This window comes from Cyanistes caeruleus, chromosome 8, assembly GCF_971803275.1.
Source record: "Cyanistes caeruleus chromosome 8, bCyaCae1.hap1.1, whole genome shotgun sequence".
In the NCBI taxonomy this organism is placed as follows: Eukaryota; Metazoa; Chordata; class Aves; order Passeriformes; family Paridae; genus Cyanistes; species Cyanistes caeruleus.
This window is the reverse complement of record NC_141708.1, coordinates 15,630,046-15,656,136: the sequence shown is the minus strand read 5'-3', so window position 1 is coordinate 15,656,136 and position 26,091 is coordinate 15,630,046. Positions and strand designations below refer to the sequence as shown.

At 35.3% G+C, this 26,091-nt stretch overlaps 1 protein-coding gene across 42 annotated transcripts in view; it reads left to right on the top strand.

The window, feature by feature from the left end:
* CPEB3 (cytoplasmic polyadenylation element binding protein 3) overlaps positions 1-26,091 on the top strand; it is a 77,235-nt gene that overhangs the window by 10,526 nt on the left and 40,618 nt on the right. For 22 of the 42 annotated variants that reach the window (XM_086899549.1, XM_086899544.1, XM_086899543.1 and 19 more), the window contains exon 3: positions 18,108-18,267. In XM_086899549.1, coding sequence (XP_086755675.1) covers positions 18,108-18,267 — 160 coding nt within the window. The remainder of the gene's footprint in view (positions 1-18,107; positions 18,268-26,091) is intronic. The other 20 variants (XM_086899566.1, XM_086899550.1, XM_086899548.1 and 17 more) reach the window with 1 other exon arrangement.

Sequence of the window (26,091 nt, the reverse complement as noted above, 5' to 3'; positions counted from 1 at the left end):
CACCTGCACCCCCATTACTGTAGGAGACTGTTGAAGTAAAATATATGCACTTTCCAGTCCTATTCAAAGAGGACATCTTATAATCAGCCCTGAAATTTCATTTTGCTGCTTCATTCTATTTAAAGGGAGAGTTGCAATTTTTTTATTGGCTGCCCTAAATGAAGGTGGAGTGGCTTCTGGTGAGCTACTGGTTAATGTCTGTGAAGCACTTAAGGCTGGAGGAAGATTACACTTTAGACACAATACGCCTGGTGTAAATACTATGTTGCACAGAGCACAGCACCACAAAAGCTAATAGCTCCCAGTCATTTCTTAGGAGTGGGAAATGTGTTTCAGTTTACAAGTATTCTAATTGTCTACATGTAAATCATTACAAATTTTGGTATGTTTGAATTAGTTGTGAAAACAACAGTAAATGATCTTATTTCTGTGGTTTGGTTAGTGAGATACATCTTTAATGAATACAGAACTTTATTACTGTGACTGTATATTGTCACAAATTAAACTGGCTGCTATTGACTCATCATGAGGAAGAAAAATAGCCGTTTTTAAAGAAAAGTTCTTTTGATTTGGAAATTAATGTTTCAAAAAACTAAAGTATTACCCAATATGTAAAACTGGAAACTTGTTTTCTTTGTGAATTTAACCTGGTATTTTCATGTTCAACTGAAAGCAAATGCTTAGGCTATTCTCAGTACCAGCTGGTATAACAGTCTGATTTCTGAGACTCAGAACACTTGTAATTTTTTTTTCCTATTAGGTTCCTTTTTTTTTTTTTTCTGCTGAATTTTGCTTATTAAAAATTGTAATCTGGGTTAATGTTGATTGCTGCTATACTTAATGAAATGCCAGACATCTTGAAACCATACTATTGGTAGGAGGCAGCTGTTTAGTTACACTGATAAAAATGAAATTCAATTCAGTCTAAGAGTTTAATATTTGCTGCCAAGGTTCTGGTTGTCTTTTCTCTTCTCCTCCCTAAACTGGGCAATATGTTGACACAGTAAGTTCTGCTTGTCAGCACTATCAAGTAGTTCTGGCAGGTTTGTCCATTTACATCTGCCACCCTCCATAACTGTGTGGTTTTGAGCTACTTTAGAAACACCTTCCAGTAAACTTTCTAGCAATGCACTTCTGCACATTAGCAAGTTCTTTGTGTTAATCTGTTACTTTTTGTTAAGATTATGAGTCTTTTATGAAAGAAAAAACCTATTAATATGTTCACTGTTTGAAATAACATTGGGGAGAGCTGTTTTTTAGTTCAGGTCTTTGCAGTGATCACAAATTTTGATCAGAAATTATCTATAACCGAGATTTGTGTTCTGAGTCTATAACATTTGAAGACAGTTGATACTCAGCTATTGATATATGTTGTTCTAGGAAAAAATGTTCAATTTGAAAGTGTTTCTCTTAAAACATGTATATAAAGCAATATGCTAGATATTTTCATCCCTTTATTTGAGTAATACTTTAGTGCATCTTGTACGTTAAAACCAATTGATATCTGTCCCAAGGAGTTGTGCTGCAGAACATACCAGAAGTTTTAAAATACTACTTGGTAGGAATTATCCTGGTGTTTGCCTTGTGATTGGTTGGAAAGGCCATTGAAAATGCTTTGAAGGAAACTATATTCATATACTTATTGGGAAAAATTGACTGCAACATATTAAAAAAACCCAGAGATACAAAGCTGATAGTTGAAAGCAAAAACAGAAGTGATCAGTCTGGAGTGAAATGTAATGCAGCAAGTAAGAGCTGGAGACGAGATCATGGAGCAGATGTGGAACTAGGCCAGATAGGAAATACAAAAACATGGCCAGCTTGTTCTTCTGAATATTCTTTGGCTTCTGAGTGGTTCAGGTGAAGGGTCTCTGACTGTCGTGTGGCAGGTGGTCAGTTTGTGCTATTATGTTAGGTGATCCTCAGCTCTGGCAATTGAGGCTGGCATTCTCCCTGGATCGCCATTCTCCTGGCACTGGCTCAGTTCCATTTTCCAGCAGATTGGTGGGGCTTGTACAGAACTATTGTCATCTCCTGCTTCTGAGCTGCTTCCACTATTCTCTTTCCCTTCACTCATCTCAGGTAAATAGTGTATTCCTTTCATCTTTTGACCCTGTGAAGATATTGGGACACGGCTTGTGGGGTTAGGAGGATTGATAGTGCCTGAAATAGATCCATGGAGGGAAGGATAAGACATTCTCTTTGCAGGGAAGATAGAGAAGGAGTTAAATGTTTGCAGACCAGTATTCTAATTAAGTATTTCTACCTTGTGGATTTTTAGTTATAGCAACACTGCAACAATTTTCCAGAAACTGTGCTGAGTTTTGCCATTTTCCAAGTAATGTTGTTTAGAAACAAAAAAAGCATTGCAGTTTGTGCTCTGAAGATTCTGGCATGCATCAAACCATTCTTGGCAGCTTTACTGATAAATATTTTCCTAGCAGAAATAAATAAGGTGGTGTTTATTGTGTATAAAGATAGTTTTAATATGCTATCTTTTGCATGGAGACTGAGAAAGGACTTTTGGGCAAGTCTTTTGTTGTGGTGTTCTTTTCCTCATTGTTTTCAATTGGAATTAATCTGGACCAGATAAAATTGTAAGCTAAATTTAGAAAATTTATATGATTTCAATATTTCATACTTAAACAAAATGCCAATTCTAATATGCAGTGAGTTTGTGTTTAACTATGTGTGTATATATGTATAAATATAGAGTTCAAGTGTTGAAACATTTATGAGTGTAACAATTAAAGTTTTGTGTTTATGAGTAAAGGAGTTTTACTGGCTAATACACTGGTGACTAATTTAAAAAACCTTTTCTAAATCTAGAGGGTTTTTTTCAGTCAGAAATAGTTGTATGCAACTATGTAATAAGTCTATTTAAAGATTAATTTTTAAAACACAATTTCTTTAGTCTAAATTTGTCATTCTGGGCTCTAGCTTCTTGATAGTTTCATAGGTAATCACAGTAGTGTTTCTGTTACCTTAAGAACTATTTCTTAACATGTAGTCCAGTCTTAATTTTTCTTGCATGATGACGCACAAGTACTGACAGCCTGCAATTTTATGTACAAAAAGAAAAGAAAAAGGGGAAAGTACTTAGGTCTGCTTTTATTTTCCCCCCACCTTTCTTACATACTTCTGTTGGTACTGTTAGCTAGCACTGTTTGTAGCCAGATTCTGAATACTAAAATGTGGAAACACGTATTGTGGCATCTCAGTAATTAGACATCTTCTAGTGTAACGGATACATGTAACACATGATGTCCTAGCTAAGTAGTTGTGAAGTATTTTACAATTTTTTGCTAGATTTTAAATTTGATTGAATTACAAATATCTGCATTTTCAAATTAACTAAAACATAGTAATGGTACAGGAAAAAAAGCACATGGCTGTTTCATATTCAAAGTGTGATGATTGAGCACTAATTGCTTATTGATCAGAGTTTTGATTTGGAGTAACCAGTCATAGTTAAGCTGTCAGAGTTAGTGAAGGTGGAGGAAAGGTCTGAGTTCAGTAATCAGCTGATATTCTGATCAACTCCATACACAGACAGGACTTCCTTAAAAGCATTAAAGGTATTAATATCGAACAGTGAATCAGTAATTCTGTCTTAAAGATTTGATAAAAGATTTTTCTTTCTTTGGGAGGAACTGTAGAAGGGAATGTGGAGTTCAAGCATGGAGTTCATTTTGCTATTTTCCTTCTTGGATCATCTCTCCCAGTTTTCATCTTTTTACCTAGACTGCTTTTGTGAATGGAATGTAAGAGGAAGAGAGACCTCGAAAAGTAGTGCTTTTAGGTTCTGGTGGTTTTCAAGGAAAAAAAGTTTGCTGAGTGAATGATGAATATTTCCATTTGTTAGCAGTTGGGAAAATAGCTCTCCTTACATTAAGTTCATTCAAGAGTAATTCCTAGCAGACCTATACTAAGGGGGACCTAAAATATAGCACGGTTTATTTTAAAGTTTGAAAGTGATCTTGAACAGCACATCTGAATTTTGCTTCTATTCTAGACTTTATGGTTTTTAGGCTATCTTATACATTCTGTACCTAAATTTAGAATAGTATTGCCATATTTTGTTTCATTATTTTTTTAAATTTAATTTTTCCACGTTTTAAAAAAGCATTGCTTTTAAGCAATTGTTAGAATGCTGTACATACTGGTACTAAGCAGTTGTCTCAGTAGTTAGAAGAATGTAAAATTTTTCTATATAGAATTAGATCTTCATTTGTGTAATCATTTTATTATTATGTGTAAATTTTAGAATTTTAAAAATGCAAGCTGTGAAAGGTCACAGAAATATTGCTTGTGTTTGGTCAGACTTGGTCAATGTTTTCATTTTCGTAAGTTTCAATTAGATGATTCTCTCTTTTCCTACAAGCCAGAAGTAGAATTTGTAAATCGCAATTAATTGATGTCTTCCTTTTCCTCCTTGTTGTGGACAAGTGTCCCTTTATTGCATGTTTCTCAAACACATTCCAGAGATAAAGTTGTCAATTTTTTTAAGATCTTACAGGAGAGAAGCACTGTGCCAATCAGGATAGATATTGATCTGCTTTGTCACAACAGTGTTAGAAGAGATGATGTGAAGTGCATTCTACAGAGGTAAATAGGAGGCACAGAGTTTGGGAAATTCATTTGCTTCTCAATGTTCAATCTGAGAAGACTGAAAAATTGTAGTTTTTTCTAAAATATTTAGAAAATAGGTCTTTGAAAACAGAACATCCACTGCAGTCTCTTAAGTTTGCTGTTTCTGCAAATCTTAAATTAGGTATGAAAAAGTGAAGACAGCAAATTGGTTCCTGTGAAAACTTTTAGTTTATGCTACATACAAATTAGTCAGGAATTAAGAATTTCATCAGGGAAGAGAAAATAAGTAAAATATTTAATTTCTTTGATACCCACTTTTCCTTCAACTGTGTATATCATTCTCCATAAATCTTCCAGATTCTTACTCCTTCCAGGTCTTACTCCTGCCCTTTCTATTTTTTTTTTCCTGGATGGCTGTGCAAAATTTGCAGGAATTTGCAACAGTTTTCTTTTAAATTCCTAGATTTTAAATAACTACTTAAGCAAAACCACAGATTCTGTTGTATGTCAGGATGATAAATTGTACATGATTCGTCACCCAAGTAAGGAAGCTTTTGATCACCTCTACAGTTCTAGTCTCCTGATTTAACAAAGTTAATGAAAGTTATGTATACAGAGCACTGTCAATAGGTTTTAGTGGGCATGGCTACTTTATTTTATCCACTCTTGAACTATTTGGCTGCTTTCAAACATCTATTTCTTCCTGTTCCTGAATTTTGATTTTTTTTTTTTTCAGTGAGGTTTCTCATTTGAATTGGCCTATTCCCCTTTCACAAAGCTTCAGGTTACAGAGGAAGGCCCAATAAATGCCCGTAGTCGTAAGCCGAATCATAGTCACTTAGTCCTGTGCAAAATTATTTGTATGAGGGGTTTTAAGTAGGTTTAATCAAATTCAGAGAGAATGTAATTTTCAGAAATACTGGCTAGAAGTTCCAAATTCTAGAAATTTAGATATTTTAACCAAGTGATAAATTAGTCTGAACATGCAGAACTGATTTTCTTTCCTCATGCCCAAACTGAGCTTCCAAAATGTATGACTAGGGATGAATTTTCACAAAATTGACAAAAAAACCACATCTGACTTAAATGAGAAAAGCATTCATTATGGCTTTATCGTGGACCATTTATATTTGATTTTGTTTTCTGTCATAGTCATAAATGGATGTTCTGGTGAAATTCACTTTTCTTACTTGGAAGAATTACTTACTCAGCTTAAAAAGATTCATCCTAAAAAGTTATTTTTGGCAACACTGTAGGCAAGTTAAAGCCAATCTTTTATGAGATTGATTATGAGAAATGTCAGACAACAAAGAAATTCACCCACCTAAGCTCTCTGGGTTTTATTCTCTGAGTGAGGCTCTTTTTTGCAGGTAAGACTCATTTCCTAAAGAAAGTCTTTGGAATTCTAGCTTCTTCTTAAAATTGCTGAAATAAACAGGGTAAATATTTTGTTTTAAAACACTTGAATGATTAAATACTGTTTTGGATTAAATGAAAATTCCTAATTCCTTGTTGAAAGTAACTGCTTCATTCTGCTGAAGTATCTTGCTTTGAGAAGGAGATGTGTAAAAAGCATTAATGAATTAACGTGGAGTTAGCTAGTGTTACTCCCATTTACTACATGACCTTTACATTTGTAAAGGGTTAAGAAATTTTTAATGTATTAAGTGATTATTAGCATAACAGATGGCTTATAAGCAAATCTAGTATCATCTATTGATGTGCTTAGTAAGCATTAAGGTGTGTAATAACCAAGTTTGTAAAATGTTTATAGCACATTTTGTGGGTTTGAAATTTTTTTAGCTACTTATAAAGTTAACTTTTAGTTTTAAAATCATGATGCCTACAACAGTCTGACCTAATTAATTCACCTTGCTAAATAATTCTCTTGCTCATGCATTCTCTCCAGGATCATATTGTTTCTTCCTGTGACAATTGAAAAAAAAAATTGAGAACAGTGAGACCTCTCACAGTAACTGAAAGGGTTTTTCTTAAAACTCACAAAGCCTGAAGTAGCAGCTGACTGTGCAGCAGGAAGACTAAGAGAGAACAAGAGAGCAGAGGAAACAAAAGTCAGGAACAAGAAAAAGTAGGACTTTCATAGTATAGAATGGAAGGGAAGCTGTGGCATTTTCAAATATGGCAATCCAACATGACAATGTACCCATTCACTTTCTGCGGATGAGAATTTCTGCAAATAGAATCTTGAAAAGTTTGCACCAGATTCAACATTTAGTGATAAGGGTCCTCAGGTGGGTGGCCTCTGCTACTTTTGGCTGCTAATAAGTAAAGCTGTACCTGTGACTTTTGAGTAAAAAAATCTGCCATAATTGTCAGCAGATTTTACAGGTGATGTTTTGATGCAATTTTCTGCAGAGTCTTACCTCCCTTGTCTAAACGGGAACACACTCTTCTGACATGGTTTTACTAAGTAGTAGATGACTTATATAACAATTTTTTCTTGCTAGGCAAGGGAGAAGTACCTGCTGTTCTGTATGCCATTCAAAACTTGAAAGTTGGTTATAGTAAATTTTACATGTGTTTTGAAAGGCTTCACTTTGTATAGAAACTGGAAAGTTTTCTTGCAAATTATTTTGCTTGCACAGTAGCTTTGCATGAATATAAACTTGAACTGGTGAATGTCTCAAAATACAGCTCCGTCCTTGGCTCCACTGGACATGTAGAGAAAGGAGAATTAATTTAAAAGAACAAACACAGTGAAAATAGCTATTTTTATGAATACAGGCATACATAGATGCAAAAGGCAACCATATGAGATACATAGTTTTTCATACAACCTACAATTTTGTTTACTTTTCACACATAACATTTATATTTATGGTTTCTATTTGTCCAGAAATTGACTGAAAAATTCTTGTATTCTCCTTTCTGTGTCATTCTTACTGGTTGATGAGGTCCACTTTAGGGTGAAGACTGAGTCCTTGAGGTTGTGACCTTGTAGTTAGTGCTATTAAATATTAGTCTGTTTTGCTGCAGTTCTTCAGCTCTTTTATGTATGATGAGCTTATCTCCTCTGGGTTGATGATGTCTTGTAAATATTATTATTGTGTTTCTACTTTAATAACTGACTACTCACTCCGAGTATCTCAAGTGATCTCAACAAAACTGGTCTCAAGATTTGCCCTTAAGAAACTGCATTATTCACTTTTTTTTTAGCAGATTCTGTTGAGCACTAGCAGTTCTTTCCGGTTTTGCCGTTTTCTTTCTTATCTCAATTGCACTGGTTACTTTTTTGTCTCCATTTATGTGGTCACTTTGCCTGTAGCACCATGTGAAATGCTCTGTGGAGGTCCCGGTTAGATCAGCCATATCCTAATCTTTCAAGAAGCAGGAATCATCTTTTCCAGGGTATTGCTTCAGTAACGCATAATGCTACATTATTTCTGCTCTGTTCTTCCTAAGAGACAAAATCCTTGAATTTCAGCCATAAAAACTAGAACCAGTGTTTGTCATCTCTACTTTCATATCCTGCATCAGTTATTGCATTTCTTTCATTTTTATTTTGCTGGTCAGATATACAAAGTGCTGACAGTTACTTAGTCTAGTGTTAGTAGTTCCATTCTGGGCCTTACTGACTCTGGCTCCTTTTGGTTACGATGTTGCCATGCACCTCATCAGTTACTGAGCTGGATAGATGGCATTGCTTTCTCTTACTATTTATCTGTCTTCTCTGTTTACTCTCCTTTACCTGAGTTTCCCCTGTGAATGTGAAGAACAGTTATGGTGGCTACATTATTTTCTCCTGACTTCTTCTGGTGTTTTTAAATTTTTTTTTTTCTCAGTCTTGCTAGACTTTCAGGCATTGGTTGTCGAAGGTATTCATGCTGACTTTCCTACAGTTTCCCTGAATATATGTGAGTGGATGAACATCCCAGTTCTTTCCTTGTAGCAACATTTTCTTAAGGCGCCTGTCAGTTTTTATTACCCTATGCAAAAAAAAAAAGCAGAATTCTGTTGCAAGTCAGGCAGGCTTTTATCTCAAGACATTTTTCCTGTCTGGAGCAATCTTTACTAAATTTGCCATGTGCTAATCAGTTTAGCTCTTATGATGTAAAAGGAAAGTGCTTTTCCTGCTCCTATGAATATGGTTTTCAATTTCTGCATAAAGAAGGTTTCCTTTTGGTTAATTGGTTGCTCACACTTGTGTCTTGTGATTTCTGAATTATTTTAATTAAATCCAAATGTGCAGCAGTAATTTGAATGCGTAACACCTACTTGACAACACAACTGCTCATGGCCTCTTATCTAAGAGGAAGAATTTTTTATTCTGTTTTTTTAAAAGAATTTTAATGTAAGTGTTCAGGCATTTTATACATCATACAGTTAGTTATTCTTTTCCTCATATCCTCTGCCTTTAAGCCCCTTAGGCAATAAAAGATGGAAGTGTGCATAGTTGATTCAGTTACTATTTTAATATATTATCATATGAAGGTAATATATTTAATAAATTAATTCTGAATTTGTTATTAAATTGAGCTTTTTTTTGTACGTGGGATGATTCAGAACTTGCCACTTGAAAAATTTCTTTGTTTATAGAATTTAATCTGAAATGAAATTGCTTACTTATAATTGATCTAAAGAGCTGCTTCTGATTAAAACATAATTTTGGTTTGGGATTTTTTTGCTCTGCTGCTGCCCTTCCTTCCTCTAAGTGAGCTTGACATTACAAGTGGTCTTTGGATTGCTACTGTCTGCTGTTTCCTGCCTGTTCAGTTGCATATACGCAGTTTGGTAATTTTGCAGATAATCAAATATGTAGCAGCAAATATTTTTAAATTAGAGTTTCTAACATAATGACACTTCAGGAAAAAGTTTGCCTGGTATCTCACCGGCTATACAGGAGTCTTCAACTCATGTTTAGAAGTAGGTGTGCAGCTTGAGAAAGCCTGTAGTTCTGTTTCCCTTACATGGAGGTGTCCGAGGCAGCTTGGGATTCTGTGGTTGATTATGTCCTTGATAAAGTCCCAGGATGGACAAGATTTGCTGCCTAACTATTCTCAAGCCCCTTAGGAAGAAGGTGACAGGGTGAATTGTTGTGTGCCTCAATTTATCATGCATATTAATTGTGCTATAATAGTATAAAGTTAAGACTTGGGTAGTTCACATGAGTAACTGGTAAATTTGGACAGTTCTCCAGAGCTGTAGCTGAGGATCTTGTCCTGTGTGAGCAGACGAAATGTAGTTCCTCTCTTTTGTTGAAATAGCTACTGGAGTTCTGACACAAGATTTTTGTCAGGAGGTACTCTTTCCTGAGCGCAGCAGAAATGGAACAGGAGCGTGACATGGGATGTGACAGTTAGGTGTTGTGTTAGTCACATTTTTCTTATAAGCACAATGGGTTAGGGTGAGAGACAATATTTTATTTGTCATCAGGCTTAAACATTTCAGTGACACTTTTTTGTTTTCCTCTTGCCAATATATTCCTTGTCACTGATGATCAGTAACTGTAGACAAAACCACCGTTTCAGAGAAATCCTTGAGACTCCTTTGCTTGGTGGCCATAGTGAATGAAGCTACTGGGCAATGGTGCTCAGACATCTGTTTGACAGTGATTACTTGTATTCTTTTCTATCTCCCATTTTGTCTCATTATGCTATCATACCACGAGACAGACTGTAAATCTTTGAGACAATAGCTTCCTTATACAACATGTCTCTTCTGTCTTTTACATTCTGTGGTCCAGCTTGCAAAGTGGGATTATTCAGATCTTTTCACGTTGTAGCATCCCCAGTACTCCCTCCTCCTTTGCATCTCTGTAGTGCTTTCATTTTATGATCTGAGGTTTGCACTTGTGCTGATTCGTCTGGCAAGGAGGTCAATGTTACTCTTTCCTTGCTATAGGACACAGGCAACATTCTACTGAACAGAGTGGTAGAAGCCCAAAGGTAACTTATCAGTGCTGAACTCTTGCACAGCAGGCCAATGAACCAGTTAAATGATGTCATTTTAATAGCTCAAGGGTGTAATGAATGGGCTTGTAAATTCTACTGCTGACATTTTTTTTTTCCACTTGCTTGTTTTTGTGAATTGATGGTCATCTTGGGTTTAACTACTTTAATCCTATATTTTACAAGTGTTAAAACTGTTTGTTACTGGAATCAGTAACTATAATAGAAAGTGGATACATCAGCTTTTTGACATGCATTCAGCAGCAGGACTGATGAGTAGATTTTTATCTGAAGTATCACAGTGAACAAAATATGACTAAACATAAATCCTGTCACTGAGTGCTCAGTCAGTTGTACTGTCTGCAGATCATTCCCTACAGTAGTGTAATGGCTGTAAAAATAATAGATGTTTTGTTGATTCTTCTGAATTTTTTTTATGGGGTTTTGTTTGGGCTTTTAAAATATGTTTTTCAATCATTTTCATGGCAAAAGATGATGCTAGAAGTATTAATTGTATTATATTATCATATTTCTTTTTGCAAAGATGGTAGCAAGGTAAAAGATGGTGTTCCCCATTGAAGCATTTGAGTCTGTGCTTGACTGTCATTAAATGGAGAAATAACACTATTGATCATGTAAATTACATGCTTGATATATTATAAATATATGTATTGGAAGAATAGCTAAGTTACCAGCTCTGTTTAGGAAAGTGCAGGGTAAATTAAATTACTTTCTTCCCCCGCTTCACAAGCAAATATTGAATATTCAGGACCTTGATGGGCTATTCTGTTCAGTGAATATGATGCCAAGTCTTATAGCTATAAAGACTGAACTTTCTTATGTATATTTTGAACATGTATTTGGAGTGTGCAAAAAGGGAGTCTCAACTGCAAAGTAAAGGGACATTTAAACAAAGTAATATAATTTTTATTAGTTTTTGTAATTCTGTATAATGCTGATTGTACCTTTTCTGATTTCTGTGCTTTTAGTTAATCTGAAAATAAAAATTACATACATTTCACTAAAGGGTTTTAGAACTCAGAATTTATAAGGGGTTAAAGTTTGAATATAACTTCACCTTTCTTTGTGAAAAAATTGCTGGAGTAGGTCAAGTTTTCAAGGCTTTTGGATTCAGTCCTAGTTCTTGCATGTTAACTATAAAAGTTTATATAACAGACAAGGTGACTAAATATTAACTAGAGTTTTGAAATGTTATTTTTCAAATTACATGGAAATGTTTCCACAATCTTTATACAGTTAGATATTGTTTTATATGTGTATTAGACTTCCTTATTTTTCTTAGAAGCCTTCTAAATAGGCTTTAAAAAATTCACCTTTTTCCCAGTGAACTTCCGAACACCTATGAAAATAAAATGTGCTACAGTTGGTAATGTTGAGAAAAGACAAATATATGAGAAGTTGATGTGTTCTGTGCACATTCCAAGAGCAACAATAATATAAGAAAACATTCCTCAATTTGTTCCAGTAAAGGAACACAATAAATCCACCTTAGTTTACTACTACCGAAAATTAACTGGAAAGATAAAAAAGAAAGTGGAATTCAAATAAAATTCCATTAAGACTTGGTGGTAGTAGCTATGCCTCGTTATGGACATAGACAAACTTACCCTACCTACATTTTATGTCTTCTTACTTGGTTTGGTTTATTTAATTTTTTTATTAAATCAAATATAAGGAAGAATTACTGAAATTTCTTGTTGTTCTGGTTCTGCATGCATTTGGGTTGTCAGGCATGTCATTATTGGCAGCATTCCAGCACCAAGCTGCAAAGGAAGTAACACTTGCTATTTGCAATTTTTTTATTCTTTTGTACAGGGATAATTTTACTTTATCATGTTACTGAATTCCTTAGATTTCCTGTGTTTTGAAAGACTTTTTTTTAGCTTCCCTGAGAATGCAGTGGGATTGCATCCCAGCTGAAGCTGCGAGAAGTGAAGGAATGCCCAGCAAGCATTTAAAGCGTGCTGTATGTGATCATTCATGTGCACAATCATGGCATGTTGAGCATTCCCAAGCTAAACTTCAGAATACTTTTTTTTTCCTGCAGTTGTTGGTTTTGCTATTTTGAATTGAGATACTGAAACAAGACAAACTTGTTTTCCTTGTGTTCTTAGTAATAACCTGTGCTGCAGGTGCTAGAACAGAGTGAGGGAGCCCTGTTTGAAACAGTGCTGGCACTCTACCCTGTATTTATTCAAAGCCCTGCTTCCATTGACTTCAGCTTTTGTTGGCAATGCTTAGCGATCCTGTCTAGCCAAATCCAGGTTTATGTTGGGCACAGAAAAAACACAGCAGTGACCCCTGTGGAGAAGTTTGCATTGATAGGAAAGTTGTTTAAGCCATAAGAATTCTAGCTGTTCCCTAGATCTCATTGTTCTCATCAAAATATTACATGTAATGTTGCAGGCTCTGATGACTTCTGTGAGCCTCACTGGAGCTGTGGTATTCTGGAAACAGTTCATATTTCAGTGAGTCGAAGCCATCTTGTTGCTTAGCAGAGTTGGGTCGTGTTGTGCCACGTACTGGTGCAGAAAACTGAAAAATCTAGGGCAGCATGAAAATGTAGAACACTGAAATAAATTACTGCAACTGAGATAGTGTTCAGAATATAGGAGGCTTAGTAGGAAGTCAGTGAACTGAAATATGTTGACCTAGGGAAATGGGTCTTTGGGAGTGTCTAGATACCTGAGGATTCATTGCTTGCACAATAAAAAGTATGTAGATGAGGGGCATCTCTCAACTCCGAATGTTTTTTATGCTATAGATGTAGAGAACAATGCCAGCAAGGATTTAACACATGCAACTGTGTGTTTCGTGGTTAAGGATTCTGATGGATGATAGCTGGACTTGGGCACTGTGTGTTAGATTGCTGACATGCATTCTTAGGGTAGAACTTGTCACTTTTTAACTGTACTCTAATAATTAACGGTCAGGTGTCTTTTCTGTCATAATCCTCTGCAGAGACAGAAGAAAATGATATAGCATCAGGTTTTGGAGCAAGATGCATGTTCTCCATGTCTCTGCCATGGGATAGGTCAGTCGTTTCATGTTTTAGTTCATTAGTTCCACTTGCTTTGGGCTACCTGTTCAAGCTGAGAGAGTTAGTGAGGAAATCAGGCTGTATTAAGATCCACTTCTCACCTGTTATTGTCCTAGCTATAGATTTGATCTTGACATTGTCAACTGTGATGTAGTAATGTATTTTTTTCCTCATTCTTTATCTTTCCCTCTCAGCAGTAAAGACATTTTGTGTATCTACTGGGAGGGACCTGAAGTAGTGCTGGGTATGCCATGCCCTTACATGCCCTTGCTGTGAGTCTGAAAGGGGCAGAAAAAAGCCTGTCATGTTATTGAGTACAAAAAATGGGGAAAAGTTATTTCTATTTCAAATGTTACAAATGTGTCAATACTTCAGGTACTGCTAAGTAATATTTATGTAATAAATAAGATAACTTTCAAGATTACTTTTGCTTTTCTGGAATTTGCTGATGCATTTATTACAACTCGGCCATCTCCTGGAGTAAGTGACACAGGCCTCTGTCCTAGAGATAAACAGTCCTCTTCAAAGCACTGTTTTGATTCATTCCTAGAGCTTGTTCATTATGTGTGTTGGATGGAGACTGGAGTCTGAATAACTATCATGGTTGTGTAATTAAAGATTAACATAATACATATGCACAGAAGCGTGAGATTCAGGTAAAATGCACATTGTTGTATTTTCTCGTTTTATTTTAGTGTATTGACTCTGCAGTTATTTTTGACAGTTACTATTTGGTTTTGATTTTTTATTTAAAAAAATCTGTTTTTTATTAAAATATTATTGACAGTGCATTATGTAACGTTTTTTATCAGACTTACAAGTAAGATGTTTAGAGGTAGAAAGTTGAGACCCAACTCCAGCTAAAAGGTCTGTTTCACCTTGTGATCCTCCAAAATCTGATCCTGATATGCATTTGTTATTTTTCATTATGCTTAACACGTCCACTTTGAGGAAGTCCATGGCATGGATGAACGTATAGATAACAGCCATGAACATCTGGGATTTAAAGTTTTGGGACCCATCTATTCTCTAAAAGCTCTTATTACTTAACTGTGTTTCTTTCTTTCAAGACTGGAGAATTCTAAGAACTGAAATATGCTGCCATACACACCAGCAGCTAATAAGGAAGGAGCTGCTGTCTGCACACAGCAGCAGTAAAATCCAGCATGGGCAGGCTGAACTTAATCTTTTGCTGACTTAATGATTATTCTGTAGCCAAAGGCAGTGCCTGGTAGCTGGAGATTTCTCTTTTGTCCATAATACAATTTATCTAAGTAGGTCTTAGGAGCTTTGTCTTCTTTGTGAAGATATCCCAGCAAATCTTCCAGACTTGCTGAATTTTTAAACTTCCTTTCCAAGTTATTTATTATGCTTTATCACTCTGTATTTTGTATATATTTTAATTTTAATTCATGGTCCTAGTCCCAGAACTTTCTTGCAAAGTTCTCATATGCTGCTAAGGACCTTTATGAATGGTCTATGTTGTCGGGATTGTTTGGCAATCGCTTGGTGGCCTATGGAAACAATGCAAAAGGCAAATCCAGGAGATGGAGCAATATCAGCTCACAAAAGAGAACCTCAGAGGAGAATGTGTTCATGCTGAGAAATGAGGAAATATAATTGTGTGTGTGTGTGTGCAGAAGCACCAGTTGTCTTGGAAGAAATTGCTGAATTTAGAAAACAGGTTTCGAATCTGCTGAGTACAAATGAGTTTTACTACTGAAATGAAAGCTACTGAGAAAAATGGTAATAGCCCTTTTATTTAGGAGCTAGAATGTTAGCCCTTGCTTGTGTTTTATCACCCACACTGCAAAATCTGTAGTCAGCATGCATTATGCACTGCCACAACATATTCATAAAATCTGTGGCGTCTAAAATTTCTTTTACTAGATTTATCTTGCTCAAGTGCTATAATGGGAAGTGTTATAATTGCCTGGTAAAGGGTTTTGATTAAATTGATCTTCCTGTGTCTAATGTAGGTCTGTTTTAATCTTGAAAATACATTGCAGGTTTGTGTGTCCCTTCAAAGATTAGGAGGATGCAGCATTCTAACAAGTCTGCCCTGCATAGCCTTGCTGCCACTGTAAAATTTTTCTCCCTTTTTCCACTTGTGTCCATGTGCACAGCTCCTTGGTAGGTTACAGAACAAAGTAGGACCTCCCAGGGATTTGCTGCTGTAGTAGCATAGTTAAAATATAACATACATATGTTAATAAAGGGCAATTAAATTCAGTTTGTAGGCTGTGTCCTCTTCTGAACTCACGCCTTCTGACCTCTAAGACTGTAATCTCAGGAATGTTTGAGGCTCGAATAAACTACCATTGTGGTCCTGCTCTTTTGCTTGCCTGCCAGTGTTGGTTTTGCCAGCTCAGCTCTGCTATGGCTGTATAGTAAACCAGATCAGGGCACACATCTGATGGAAAAATACTTCCTTACTCCTATTTAGGATATAAGCTGTATCTTTGCATTCATATGTTCTTTTCAAAAACGTGTTATAGTTGGGTATTGAAGCATCTGACCTTTTCACTTATGTAAAAGATGCAAATAGAAAAAAAACAACAAAATTCTTGCTTTGAAGGAATGATATGGATTCTGTTTAATCAATTTACTTATATATCACTTAAATGTTGTTTGGTTTTTTTTAATCAAAGTTAATGCTTTTTCTTTTCAATTTAGCCTTGTATTTTTGTACTTTAAGGAAGTGATTATGGAACAAAACAAACTCTTCTCTCCTAGGGCATATTAGTAAGAAGTAGGTTGTTTTAACCAAATGAAGTTTTCTTTTTGGAAAAAAACCCCCAACCTCAGCATTTTGTATGTTTTTGTTTGATTTGGGGTTATTTTTTACCCTATTTATTTTTTGGATTTGCTGGACATACATTTTATTTTATGTTCCAATGTATTGATCTACTTGAATAGGTGAACAACTATTCTTTTAAAAACAATATACAAATGTTGGAATTCTAAGCAGCTGTAGAAGACAAAAGTCGTCAACGATGAGAATTGAAAATCAGTGAGCTCATTTGAACTTCAGTACTTAGTATAGCTTCTAACAGAAATCAAGTATTATTCTTTGAACATCATGTTTGACTGCCAAAAATGCTCTATAGATGAAATGTGTATAGAAAATAATGGTAGTCCACTTCTAGAAAATACATTAGTAAATTGGATAAGGGAAGCTGGAACTTCAGTTTGATGTAGGTACTGTGGGAACATGAGAGTTTTAACAGTAAGATTGTCTGTATTTCAGATTTTTCTGTAACAGCAAGCTTTTAATGATGTGTATTTATTTTAATTCCAGAACAGGAATATTAAAAGAAAGCTTAATTTATACCAGTGAACTCCATTCTCTCCTTTAGTTTTATTTAAAGACAACCTAAGAACAAGATGGTTTAATAGAAATAATATTTATTAAGATGGAATTTAATGACCTTTTCTATGGATACTGCTTTTTCTCAGAGGATTTTAAATACTAGATTTTCAAGCAAAAATATCTTCTAGTATCAGTATGTGAAAAACATTGTTCCAGGAATTGTGGGAGCATATTACAACAAAGGTTTCAGTTTGCAGGGTGGAATGTTATACCATTCTTTATCAACTGTAGCATAATATGGTATACAACATCCCACTTTTTTTTAATGATAGTGATGAGAGTAGGAAAACAAATTTTTTTTAGCAACAGGATAATTGCAAGGGGCCGTTCTGTTATCCTGCTTTATGGTCTACAGTACTCTGGACACATGGGCATTGGTAGATTGCTTCCTCTATGGAACTGTTCCTGAATTTTGAAACTGATTGTTCTAGTAGGCCTGCTAAAGACTGATTCTGGGTTTTGTGTATCTTTTCTTTTTCCCTTTTACTTACCAAAAGCAGAAACAGAACTACAGTGAATTAAAAATGGAAGATTCAAACAATTCAATACAAACAATACAGACCAGCCCTTGCTCAGGTTTTTGAGTGCCCTACAGTGGAAGTGTTATCCTAGCTTGCCTTTTATTTTTCTTGTGCCTAGTGTGTTTTATTTAAACCTGTCAGGTTAATGTTAGATATTCGAAGAATTAATTTGAAGAATTAATTGGTACTTTCTGGCACAAAGGTGCCTGCTGGTGTCTTGAGCATTGCTTGCTTCTCTTCTGATATTAAGGTAGCACAGTGACAGAAAACAGATGATGAAACTGTAAACCAAAAATCTCTGAAACAATTTCATTATTCCAGTGTAAGCATTAATGCCTCTTTATTTCTAAGTTCTTATTTAAGTGATAATGTTTTAAATTAACTGTTGCTTGTATGTATATTTTTAAATATATTTGAAAGCCTCTTTGCATAGCTGTACTAGTGAAAACAGCAGTTGCAAAATGAAGGGTATAATTTTAAACAACTGTAGGCATATTTATAATTTATTTTTTTTTTCTTATAAAATGTTCTATCAAGAAGAAATGTAGAATTGGATGCTGGAATTTATATAACAAGAAATGAACCTATGTTAGAAAATTAAGTTTTTCAATAAAACTTGTCTTTTCATCTTTTTTTTTTCTTTTTTCTAGGACCGGAATAGGCCCTATGACACTTTTAACTTGCACTCTTTGGAAAATTCCTTAATGGATATGATAAGGACTGATCATGAGCCTCTGAAAGGTAAACACTACCCTCCCAGTGGCCCACCAATGAGTTTCGCTGATATAATGTGGAGGAATCATTTTACAGGTTAGGAATATTCATATGTCCATGCTTGCTTGGTGTTTAAACAAAATCAGCTTTTCAGTATTTCTATAAACTTTTTGTTAATGAATGAGTTTCCAGTTATGTGAAATTTCTGTTTTCCCATCTTAAGATAAACTGCTCTACTAGGAAGATGAAATGTGTATCCGTTTATTCTAAGTGTACAGTCATAGTATTATCTGACTGGCATACCTGAAACATGGGATTTTGTATCAGCAAATTGTAGAGCAAGATCTCTTGCTGCAGTCACTTCAAAAAATGTTTCATGCAACTGGAGTCCAGTTGTTGTTCAACATCTTTTTCAAAGATTTCAAAGGTTATACTTCACTTATGTGTGGATTATCAGCCAGGATACACTGGTCCTAAACCAACCACTGTATCAAGGTTACTCTTTATAGTTACTTCAGGTTTCCTTTAAATAAATTTATCTTAATTTGGATTTCAAACTGTTACAGGGAGCCAAAAGAGATTACATATTGTTAAGTGCTGGGAAAGTTTTGATTATTTATGCTGTTAAACTGTGTTCTACCAGGTGTTGCATTAGAGATGAAACCATTTCTAATACTTGGCTGATACTATAGTAAAAGGTGTGGCAGCATTTCACTGAATTCCTGATCAACCTGCACCCTCCTTTGTCTTTATCTTTCATTGGTTAAGTTTAAAAATAGGTACACATTCTTGCTGACTTTTAAGACTGAAGGTAGTTGTAAGCCATATACCAAGGAAGTATTGAACAAGAAATTATTGTTCCCAAAGACTAAGAAGTCAGAATGCAAAGAAGAAATTCACTTGTGTGTAGCACTTTCTATGCTAATGCTTGTATACATATTTTTTGACATCATGACTACCTCAGTTACTCTCCTCTCCATTTGTAAAAGTATTTTTTCTTGGTCAGAAGTATTGTGCCTTTTTTGCCATCTTTTTGGGTACAGACTTTTTTCACAACCCAACCAAACTGGCTTCTGTACCATCTGCTAACCTGTGCTTTCCACTGTTATCTTGAAATTTGCTGTGCCACAGCCTTCACGTGTCTTTAACCATTATTCATCTATCTAAAATGGCAAGGAATACAGTCTCATGTCTATTCTGATCATAAACCTCTGGCTGGCATTAGAACATTAAATAAGATTCAAAAAAAAATACAGTTAAGTATTTATTGTGTCCTGTTAGATACACTGTAATTTAGCTAAAACTCCCATGCTCTTTATGGGTTTTTTCAGTATTTATTTACATATAAAAGTAGAGACTAATTTTTTTAGAATGAATTTCCGTATGAATCTGTGTGGAAAAAAATGAAAAAGATGGAGTTAGAAATGGGATCAGATATTAATAGTTAAAGTTGGATATTACATGAAGTTTAAGTTGATCTTTTCCACTTGACAGTGGGACCATTAGCTTTACTTTTGCTCTAACAAAGGCTTCTGTCTCAGACTGGATATGCTCTATTTCATTTTCTCATTTGGTGTTTCTTGCCTGTTCTGGCCTTCCTGCTTTGCCAGTGAGCTCACTTCCAGTCAGCAGCTGTTGGAGAAGTCTGCTTTTCTATTAGTTCCCTCCCTGTGTCTCTGCCTACCTGGTTGATGGGGTTTTTTTTCCCAATGATACAACTGCTTTTGCTGCGTTTCTTCTCCATCTAAGTACAGGGTTGTCTTTTCCAGCCCCCAGCCTTGCCCTGGCCTCATGTGCACTTTCCCTGTTCCTGTTTTCACACTGCAGCATGACTGGGAATATTTGTAGGAGCGGCTCTTTCAGGACACATTTATTTTCCCTTGCAAGAGGTGTTGCCTTCCTCTGTGCTAAACAGATCTGTGTTACTATCTTAGCTGAATCCTTTTCCTGAAAACCATTCTTCTGCAAAAATGGATTCAATCCTCAAATCAAATCTATTACTGCATTTTTGCTGTTTCTTTTTCTGTGAAAATTTGTCTTGACTGTTTTCCTGTACATCCCACTTCTTTTTCTGTGCAAAGGTCCAGAAGGTTTTTGCTGCTGTCCTTTTCCACACCTTCCTCACATTTCACTTTGTTGTCTTCTAAACTCACTTGCTTTTTCTTATTTAATCCACTCTCCTCTGACTCTCCCCCTTACAGTAGCAGGACGTTTTAGTCTGTTACTACATTCAGACAGTAAATGATCAATTCTGCTTGCTTTGGCTTGCTTTTAAGACATTGCCAAATTTTAATTTATTTTCACCTTGAAGCTTTTTGAGCATATTGGTTATGTACTTCAGCTTAATTTTTTCAATTCCTTGTAGAGAAACCCATGTGAGTACCTCCTGTGTGAATTTTTCTGGAATATTATTAACTTAACCAACTCTCTGAGTTAGTTCCTCTTCATTTTACCACCTCTGTCTTTCATATTGAACTGTTTATTCCCTTTAAATCTTTACTTCCTCTTGCATGTGATTGTCCTCTCATAAAGCAGCCACAAAAATTGTAGTTTAAAATAAAAGCAATGAGATGGCTTTCAAATAACTTTAAAACTGTACTTCTTTTGGTAAGTGAGCCCTTTTTTCTCAAACAATCAATCAAATGATCACAGCTAGCAGCGCTTACAGGTCAGTTTGCCATACATTTACTATCCAAATTTTTAAGTGAAAAGGGTGAGGACCAAAATGCTCTGATTTTGAAAATACAGGAGGACTTGATTCTGGAAAAACTGTATGTTTCTTGGAGCCTCCAATGTTGCATAGCCAGTGGAACTGTTTCAGGATCATTTCAACCTGCTGCTGCCAGCAAATACTTACTTTTAGAAGTACTGTCTGTATATGTGTTCATGAGTAAAATATTGCAAGCGGTTTATCTGAAGTTTGAAACTTTGCTTGGAACATCATCCTTCTTGGTATATGTGTCCTTCATGTCCCAGCGGATACCTGGAACAAAAAAAATTCTCTTAGGTATGAAACAAGTTCCCGATTAGATTGTGGGTGGGAGGATTAACCATGAAAGATTCTGATGGGAAGACCAAATTGAAATGCTTCTGGGATATTTTGTTCTTGTTTTGGGGTCAGAGTTCCTTATGCTCTGTTTGGTTCAGAGGAGGTAGTAGAGAGGCCCCAGGTGAGTCTATCCTCTTGTTTGTACTAGTTCAAGCTTCATACCTTTCTCTCAGTCTGAGCAATGGTCAGGCTTTGTCCTGTAGGCTATGGAATTGAATATATTTCAAGGTCACCAAAGCAGATTGCTTCTTTTAAAGCATGATCACTTGGCCTTGAGAGGGCATGTGATTAAGTGATATTTCTGGGGGAGGGACTTTTTTATTGCTTTCAAGTGTGGAGCAGAGCAAGTCTGACAGATTGTTAGTGCAACTGAAATTATCTGATCCTCACTCTTGCAATGCTGAGTTACTTATGTTAAGCCGGTCTGATTGGCAGGCTGGCTTGGTGTTCTCCAGTGAGGAGAGCGAGGGTCACTCAGTTCTTTCTGTGCGTTTCTTGCTGTAAAAGAGATTTGAAATCTAGATCTGAGGTTTCTGGACCTATATTGTCAGCATAGCCATCTAAGTTTCATTTTATCATGAGCCTAGTCTTGGGAGAAAGTGCTTTTTGTTGGCTCTTGTTTTGTTTCTAAAACTGATTTCTTTTTCTCAGCTTTTTCTGCTAGATAGGGGAACCCTTCTGTATGTTCCTGTCTTTCTGCCCTCATAGTTTGGGAACTGTGTAACTTTACAAATCATTTGCCATCTTCATACTTTGACATTTAAAGGAGTATAAATTAATGGAAAAGGAATTCTCTTTGTCGTTTGCCCCAACACTTTGGCAGACTTACCTACCTGATTTCTCTACTATCAAGACCAGCTTCAACGTTTTTCTTTTCTTTCAGTCGATACTCATAAACACTTTTCTTCTTTCAAAAGGAGGGAAAAAAGGAAAAAAGTTGAGTAAAGGAATTTTTAAGTTTGGTTAATGACAAATTACAGTGTATGACCCAGGGTATCTGCCTGTTCCCCATGTCAGTCATAGAGAGGCCTCTGACAAAAATGTGCAGTATCTCCTAAGATGTTTTTCCTCAACAGTCTTATTTATTTTCTGAGTTTATTACACACTAAAAAAATATGAGGGACAGTTTTGCTTTAAAAAGGAAAGGTTGTATTTGCAGTGTTTTATAACCTTTTTTATTTACATTCTGCTTTGACCTAAAGGTGTAGGGCAAAAGTGAATTATCAGAATGGCTATGGGTAGATGTCGCTTATCACTGACCAGAACATTTCTTTTCTACATAAAAGTGTCTCCTGTCCATGGTGTAATATGTCACTGTTGCAATATGTTTATCCGTGTCAAACTATTGCATTACAACACAAACAGAGGCATTCTGATCTATAAAAAATATTTTGATCAGTAGTAACTAGCAGCTGCCTTTGTTCTATTTTTAAATAATTAAATAAAATATTTCAGCTGTGTTAGATCATATGCTGTGCACATGTGCTACTGACAGGTCGTGAAACTAAGTATAAGATTGAGGAGAGAAATCATGTCCTTCAAAGTATTTATTTAAAATTTACCATTACACTGGATAACAGTAATATTTGGTTTTTATTCTAAACAGAACAGAAACAAACTTTGCAATTTACAAATCCCCACCTAACAAAAATTCTGGGTGTTTTTTAATGTATCAGTATGACACAACTTCAAATATAAATAATTGAAGACAACATATGTGCAGGGAGATTTCAAGAGTAAGCTTTATTATACCTAATTTTAATGGATATCATTCTGTAGAAGGATACATAAAGCATGTGTTGATTATGTCATAATATTTCAGTAGAGATCAAGATGTTGAATATAAATGTACAACAGTTCAGAGGCAGAAATAGCATCTGGGGAGAAACTTTATCTTGATTTTCAATACTTAGTGTCACCTATTTATTTGTGAAATACAAAACTGAAGTTATTGGGTTACTGCTTCATAACTTTTTTAAAGACTATCAGGTCATATGAAAACTAAGTAAAATTTAATATTTCTTGTTTACATTTAAATTAACCACATTTTTGACAGCCAAGTGTTTGAAGATTACATGCAACTTAAGACTGTTGTAATAAGCACAGAATGGACCTTTGCAAAGTTTCCATTCTGATTTGCATTAATTTCAGTACCTACCACCTGGTTTTGTTCAGCTGTAAGTGTTCCTAAGCTTTTTGTAAGCAAAGCACTAAGTTTGCCACATGACCTAAGAAAAGTGAAGGTGAATGTATCATATTTGTGTTTGCAGTCAGCAGCTGAACACAAAGGTCATGCAAATAGAACAAATGTTGTCATCTCAGTCCTAGAAATGGTGCTACACTGTTGGAGCTTTTTGCAACATTTTCATTAGATAAAAGTGCAGTGTACCAGCATTTCCCAAAATCTCAATGCTTGTCAGACCCCTTTCTGTAAATGCTCATGGAAAATAGAGTGAGCAGACAGATGTGTTTGCATGTCTATTTGTGTTTAAATTTGGCCCCTCATGCTAATCCTTTTGGAGGAGAGTATGTTGCCTTTCCATTTAAAACTCTGTTTATTTAAGAAAATCTTCTTTAATATTTTTATTCAGGACAGAATATGGTCATTAAATGGTTCATATTACTTAAATTAAATAAATGCCTTTTGGAACGATCCTGTAGTATGATCATACTTCCTAATTTGCTGCTGCCGACCAGCATGTCCTTGTCTTTGACCTGCTGAATCTGTTTGGTCAGGAGTGGTGGAGTTTTTTTGTTTGCTTTGTTTAGTTTAAGAAGTGGTTATAGAGATAGCAAATCTTCCTTCTCTTTATTTCCCTTTTTTTCATTGTGCTATTGAAGACTGACCTCACAAGGACCTAAAGCTGTTTTGACTTTTTTCTTTATCACTTTGCTACTGTTTTGAGGGTTTTGTATATTTTAGTATAGATTGCTGTTGGAAAAGTCTGTTTTGATACTGTTTTATTTAAGCCCCCCAAACATGTAATGAAAAATACCAATGTCACTCTTTTGAATACAGTTCTAGAATTTCATGTAGAATGAGCATATGTGTACAAATACTTGTCTACCACTTACAAGTAAAGCCAAATTTAACTGTAAGTTCAAGTCTTGCTTTCAAAGTACTATTATCTGGAAAATATAGCTGTTTTCAAGCTAAAAATGTTTGCACTGCTTAAATATATGCAAGACTTCTGTGTTTTATTGGAGCAATGTAATTTACTTATAAAGTCTACATTTAACTGTAATGTATATGCTGGTTTATTTTATAGGTTGCTTTCTGTACTGATAGGATATATGTGCTTAGTCAGTGATTGGAAGAAGTTTTATTACTGATATTCATAGCTGATAATTATACACTTTTCTTCACATAGCCACAATATGTTTTTATGCAGTTAAAGTATATACATGTGAACACAGTAATAGTTCTTCATATTTCCCTTCTGGCAAACAATTGTACTTTTGTTCTGCTCAGTATTTTAATATTTTTAAAGATCTGTAAGTGTGGGTGTTAAAATTATGGGTGTGAACAAATGGCAAATATACATAAAAAAAAGAGGGGGGAGAAAAAAGTCAATAAACTTCTTCAGAGAGCTACATCTTATTTTTATATTTTTTTATGTGGACCCTTGCTTACACCATTCTTGGTGTTGAAATTGTCCTGGGCATGTATGTTGAGTTAATGTAGCATAGTTTCACATGCCTGTAATTTTGGGGAAAAGTAGAATGGTCTAAGGTCTATCCGCTCAGGTAAAGATTATTAAAATTCTTGTATATGCACACTTGCTTCATACTTTGTGGCCATTTGTGAATCCTGGAGCACGGACTCAGGGCTGAGCTGGGGGTATGGGGAGATGAAGGAGGCTTTGTGGAGTCATAGGTTTTGCTGTACACTGGGCTCCTGAACACACGAGTCAGATGAATAATCTTATTTCACATGTTTGGGGTAATATTCTGGTCTTGCTTTGTTTTTTGCAGTCTTCTGTGTCTAAACTTTACCCTACCCCACTCACTATGTGTTTATCCAAATAAATATTGCTGGTTTCTAATGCTTTTTATTGGTACTAACTTGGAAATCATAGAAAAGGTAAGAGTGATAAAGGACGTATTATTACTAAAGAAATAGAGCAGACCTAGGCCTGTTGCCAGTTTCATTTGACCTTGCCACGGTCATTATGTAGTCACAAATTGTAATTGATATCAACAGTGATCTTAAGAATTATGTGAGAGGAAGTTCTCATTCCAAGGAAGTTTGCATTCCAAGAAAGTTCAGGACAGGTCAAAAGAAGACCAACTTTGCTATTTTCTACCAAATCTTAGCCAAATACTGATTGCTGAATTGGTATAAGTGGTCAGTCTTGGTGCAAATTGTGAGGTATGATAGTGCAAGAAGTTTTAATCATATAGAAGCAATGAACATTGTGTATTGGAATGTTGATTGTAACATAAAAAAGGTTGGAATAGGTAATTGTAAAGGACTTAAAGGTCCTTCACTATGTGAGTGTTCATATCCAGGTACTGATGAGGATTACACAAGTTCAAAAAACCATAAAGCACTTAGGAAGAGTAAATGAATAGAGGAAGAAATGCAGTAGTGGTAGAACTGTGGCTGATACTCATGTTTACTATTTCTGTTACAGCATTATTTCTCAAAGCTGATCATGTAACTCAAAATTATCTAGACAATAAAAAAAAGCTTATTTGTGAAAGAATCAATGAAGATTCATATGTGGGAAAGGTTTACTTCCTTAAGTTGTTAGAAAGATTTCAGAATTCATTCAAGTTCATTACTCTCCTTTACAAATAACAACTTAAATTCCATTTACCATCTCATTTCCAGTATAATACAGAAGAGAAGATGCACAGACTTGGTG